The sequence below is a fragment of the Sinocyclocheilus rhinocerous genome, unplaced genomic scaffold (assembly GCF_001515625.1).
Source record: "Sinocyclocheilus rhinocerous isolate Xijiao unplaced genomic scaffold, SAMN03320098_v1.1 scaffold1519, whole genome shotgun sequence".
Taxonomy (NCBI): Eukaryota; Metazoa; Chordata; class Actinopteri; order Cypriniformes; family Cyprinidae; genus Sinocyclocheilus; species Sinocyclocheilus rhinocerous.
In genome coordinates this window covers 138,232-144,050 of record NW_015633251.1, presented here as the reverse complement: position 1 = coordinate 144,050, position 5,819 = coordinate 138,232, and the positions used below count along the sequence as shown (strand labels likewise).

At 49.1% G+C, this 5,819-nt stretch overlaps 1 protein-coding gene across 1 annotated transcript; it reads left to right on the top strand.

Moving 5' to 3' along the window:
- The first annotated feature begins 733 nt into the window (after nucleotides 1-733).
- On the top strand, nucleotides 734-2,349 carry LOC107744001 (cytokine-like protein 1). Its single transcript, XM_016557461.1, has 4 exons — nucleotides 734-892; nucleotides 1,181-1,225; nucleotides 2,001-2,147; nucleotides 2,238-2,349. Exons 1-4 carry the CDS (start codon nucleotides 740-742, stop codon nucleotides 2,337-2,339), a joined length of 447 nt encoding a protein of 148 aa, XP_016412947.1. The 5' UTR covers nucleotides 734-739; the 3' UTR covers nucleotides 2,340-2,349.
- Nucleotides 2,350-5,819: the final 3,470 nt, after the last annotated feature.

Below are 5,819 nucleotides of genomic sequence, written 5' to 3'. Positions count from 1 at the left end.
AATGGAATATGTCCCAAAACAGTAAACACACTACAGAAGACCATTTTCAATGGTTTTAATGGTTAAAAGTTGATGGTTTGTGATGTTTGTAGTGGTATTTGTAGTGAAAACCATTAGAATTTCTGTGAAGGTTTCTATAGTTTTTTTCACACTGTATGACCGCGAGAGGGAGACATTTGCTCTTCAAACTCACAGAAATACGCAAAGCATTGCCAGATTGAGCTTGTTTTCTACACATCCCGTGCTGAATACATAACTGATAACTCACGAGCCTGTGTAGAGTTATAACACCCGGCTAACTTCTCCTCGGAACTCTGGTTAACGTTCTGGCGAGCTTCTCTCGAAGTTACGAGGTTAAACGCTTGTTTAAAGTTACCTGGTCTTTAATAATGTTATCGTTAGCACTGTTTGTTGGTGGATGTTACGTTTTATTGTGTTACTTGTTTTAGAACGTTCAGAAGAGAACATTCAAAAGTAACGTTCCCATAATGGTTGCAAAATGATACAATGAAACAAGAAAACGTTTTCAGAGAACATTCAGAAACAACGTTTTCTTAACTTAATAGGAACATTCTCTGATCATATTTTTAATAGCCGAATGTATAACACACATAATATTACAATCACAGCTTTTATACACATTCATATACACTGCAGACACGCGTCCAGGCTTGTGTTGAGCGTGACGTCACCGCGGGCTTATAGGCAGAGCTGGTGGTCGTCATCGCGCAGAGCAGACATGAGCGCACAGAGACTCGGAGCTTTCTGCGTTCTGCTGCTGGCTCTGATCTGCTTCACGAGCTGTGCGCCGCCGACCTGTTACTCGCGCGCTCTGCAGCTCAGCAGAGAAATCACCAGCAATCTGGACAGAATACAGCGGTATAGTCGCACGGTAAGAGAGTTTATGCGGGTACCTGTCCCTGTTACAGCTTTATTAGAGTGTTTGCTCATCTGCAATACATCTATTGTATGTTTCCTATCAGATGTCAAATAGACGTCTATTAGATGTCTTTAAGATGTTTATGATTTAGAAAGTATGTAAAACTGAAATCTGAGAGACGTCTAGCAGATGCTTTCCAGATCAAGCGATCTTTAACAGACCTCTTGCAGACGTGCGTGTGCTGTCTGGGGTATGATTATGTTATGGTCCTGTATAAACTTGAAACTTTAACTCTTGCAGAAAACATGCGCCGAGTTTCTGCCGAAGATGTTTGTAGACGTGCACGTGAGTGAGCATTTCTGCCAGCTGTGAGAATGATTAACTAACCTTATATTATTATTATTTAATAACCTGCACGGGTTATATCTGCTGAGGACAGGCAGTGTGGGTAGTTACTGATCACATGTACTCTGGCTTACATAATCAGATTCCAAAAATGATGTACTTGTAATTAGAGTATATTACATTTTAAAATGCTCATAATTAGATTACAGTTACATGATTACACATTAGTCACACAGTGGCAGTAAATTATTCATAATTATTCACTTTTTATCAACTCACAAACCCAGTTTAGGAAACCCCAGTTTAGTGTAATGTTTAATGCATTTTATGATGTTGATATAAAAAAAATTGAATATATTTTCTTTCTCTTTACTTTTTTTATGTCAATGTGTTACGTTTGATGGTAAGTTTAAAGCAAGTTAAATAAAAAAAAAAGTAATCAAAGTAATCAGAATGCATTACCTAAAATAAGTAGCCTAGATGACATTACTAACTACAATTTGATCTGTAATGTGTGTGTGTGTGTGAGTGTGGTGTGTGTGGTGTGTGTGTGTGAGTGTGTGTGTGTGTGTGTGGGAGTGTGTGTGTGTGTGTGTGTGTGTTGTGTGTGTGTGTGAGTGTGCAAGTGTGTGTGTGTGTGTGTGAGTGTGTGTGTGTGTGTGGTGTGTGTGTGTGTGTGGGACTGTGTGATATTTGGCTGATGGATCACTCAACACATCTATGATCGGGGAACACTGCATCCTCGGGGTCGGTGAGATTCTCTGGTGTTTTGCAGAACTCCTGCATCACGTCCAAGCTGCGTGATTTCCTGTATGTGACTGAGAACCTGCCCACTGAGTACTGCAGAGAGAGGCCACGCATTCGGCTCCTGAAGCGCCGCGTCCAGACCCTCTATTCCATCATCACCCGCGCCTGCTATCGGGTATGAGACGCCCTCAGAGCGCAAACAAGCCTCTGCTTTCTGCATCTGTGTCACTGCGAGAGATGCATTGTGTGTGTGTTCTCTGTGTAGGATCTGGTGTTTTTCACAGATGACTGTGAGGCTCTGGAAACAGGAAACATCAGTCCGAGATACTCAGAGGACCGGCTGGAACATCTGATAGAGGACGCCTGAGATAAACACACAAACAGCACCAATGCTTTCCCTAATATTACACACAAACATGTTAAACAAGCACACTTACAGCCAGAGAGAGAGAGAGAGAGAGAGAGAGAGAGAGAGTGTATGAGTGTTGTGCTGAACATGGTGTTTTTGAAAGAACTGGTTTTGGCTGGTAATGCCCAGTTCTAGGTGAGGTTCCCTTTTAATGTGTATCTGTGTGTGTGTGTGTATGTATGTGCCTGGAGACAAGCATGAGCTCCTTCTCGGCTCGGTTTGGCAGTGGATTCACATTGGTCTGTGTCTGCGTGTGGAGCGACTCGTTAAATCAGTTACAGAACGGACTCATGAGAGAGATATGAATCAGCCGTCCTTCACACAGAGATTTGGCTTTATTTTCATGGCAGGCATTGTACCGAGAGCTCCAGGTTTGACTGAGCATGCAGATCTGGAAACAATGCCTGGAACATTTGGCAACCTTGTCCTGTTTCCTGAGAAGATGGAACAAATGACCGGTTCTCTTCCTGAGCTCACTGGCACTCGGGAGTTACAGCTGAAGAGAAAAATGTGAATAGAAGGTTAGCAGAATGCGCAGCCTAAATAACCAGCACATAAAGAGCAAGTTACAGGATGAACAACCAGAGAAAGTGATGATGAGCCGGTGAGTGATCAGTGCACTTTGATGGGGACAGAATAATAACAAACCAGTTATTGTAAAATAATCAAAGGAGGTAGTTTGACAGGAAAAGTATGCATATAAATGAGACACCAGTAGGCTGAGTAATGTCACCACATTAGCTGAGGTTTTGTCAGAGAACTTTTACAGTGATAACCAGAAACACTGCATTTGAGCAGGGCATGTGCTGATTTCAATACATTGCATGTGCATACAAAAATAAATACCAAGAGTATGTTAAAATATTTTAATTCAGCATTTTTCATCCATTACATGAACAACAGGTTAAAGAATTTGAAAGGAAAATGGAAATAGTTTTTCTTTGTAAATTGGCATGTAATGGTCAGAAGTATAATAAGATCAATTAAATATCTAACGACATCTGTGGCATGAGCGGTCACATGATTTACGGTTCAGGTGACTGTTTCCGGAACATGCAGTATGTGATTCTCATCGGCGGGTTGGTTAAAGGCTAGACTAATGGTGAGTGAATCTGTGTTGTTTCACGTTGTGCTGCTTCGAGCTGCGAGAAGGATTACTCAGCATCTGAATAGAGTCCTGATGTTTTTATGTCATGCAGAACCTGAGACAAAGCACAGGTAAAACACTAACAGTGACTGTTTTATAACCTGTATCCCATACTGGCACAATTTCTTACTCCTATAAAAACAGCAGCCAGTTTAGCTTTCACTCTCACACACACACACACACACACACACACTCACTCACTCACACACACGCACACACGCACACACGCACACACGCACACACGCACACACGCACACACGCACACACGCACACACGCACACACGCACACACGCACACACGCACACACGCACACACGCACACACGCACACACGCACACACGCACACACGCACACACGCACACACGCACACACGCACACACGCACACACGCACACACGCACACACGCACACACGCACACACGCACACACGCACACACGCACACACGCACACACGCACACACGCACACACGCACACACGCACACACGCACACACGCACACACGCACACACGCACACACGCACACACGCACACACGCACACACGCACACACGCACACACGCACACACGCACACACGCACACACGCACACACGCACACACGCACACACGCACACACGCACACACGCACACACGCACACACGCACACACGCACACACGCACACACGCACACACGCACACACGCACACACGCACACACGCACACACGCACACACGCACACACGCACACACGCACACACGCACACACGCACACACGCACACACGCACACACGCACACACGCACACACGCACACACGCACACACGCACACACGCACACACGCACACACGCACACACGCACACACGCACACACGCACACACGCACACACGCACACACGCACACACGCACACACGCACACACGCACACACGCACACACGCACACACGCACACACGCACACACGCACACACGCACACACGCACACACGCACACACGCACACACGCACACACGCACACACGCACACACGCACACACGCACACACGCACACACGCACACACGCACACACGCACACACGCACACACGCACACACGCACACACGCACACACGCACACACGCACACACGCACACACGCACACACGCACACACGCACACACGCACACACGCACACACGCACACACGCACACACGCACACACGCACACACGCACACACGCACACACGCACACACGCACACACGCACACACGCACACACGCACACACGCACACACGCACACACGCACACACGCACACACGCACACACGCACACACGCACACACGCACACACGCACACACGCACACACGCACACACGCACACACGCACACACGCACACACGCACACACGCACACACGCACACACGCACACACGCACACACGCACACACGCACACACGCACACACGCACACACGCACACACGCACACACGCACACACGCACACACGCACACACGCACACACGCACACACGCACACACGCACACACGCACACACGCACACACGCACACACGCACACACGCACACACGCACACACGCACACACGCACACACGCACACACGCACACACGCACACACGCACACACGCACACACGCACACACGCACACACGCACACACGCACACACGCACACACGCACACACGCACACACGCACACACGCACACACGCACACACGCACACACGCACACACGCACACACGCACACACGCACACACGCACACACGCACACACGCACACACGCACACACGCACACACGCACACACGCACACACGCACACACGCACACACGCACACACGCACACACGCACACACGCACACACGCACACACGCACACACGCACACACGCACACACGCACACACGCACACACGCACACACGCACACACGCACACACGCACACACGCACACACGCACACACGCACACACGCACACACGCACACACGCACACACGCACACACGCACACACGCACACACGCACACACGCACACACGCACACACGCACACACGCACACACGCACACACGCACACACGCACACACGCACACACGCACACACGCACACACGCACACACGCACACACGCACACACGCACACACGCACACACGCACACACGCACACACGCACACACGCACACACGCACACACGCACACACGCACACACGCACACACGCACACACGCACACACGCACACACGCACACACGCACACACGCACACACGCACACACGCACACACGCACACACGCACACACGCACACACGCACACACGCACACACGCACACACGCACACACGCACACACGCACACAC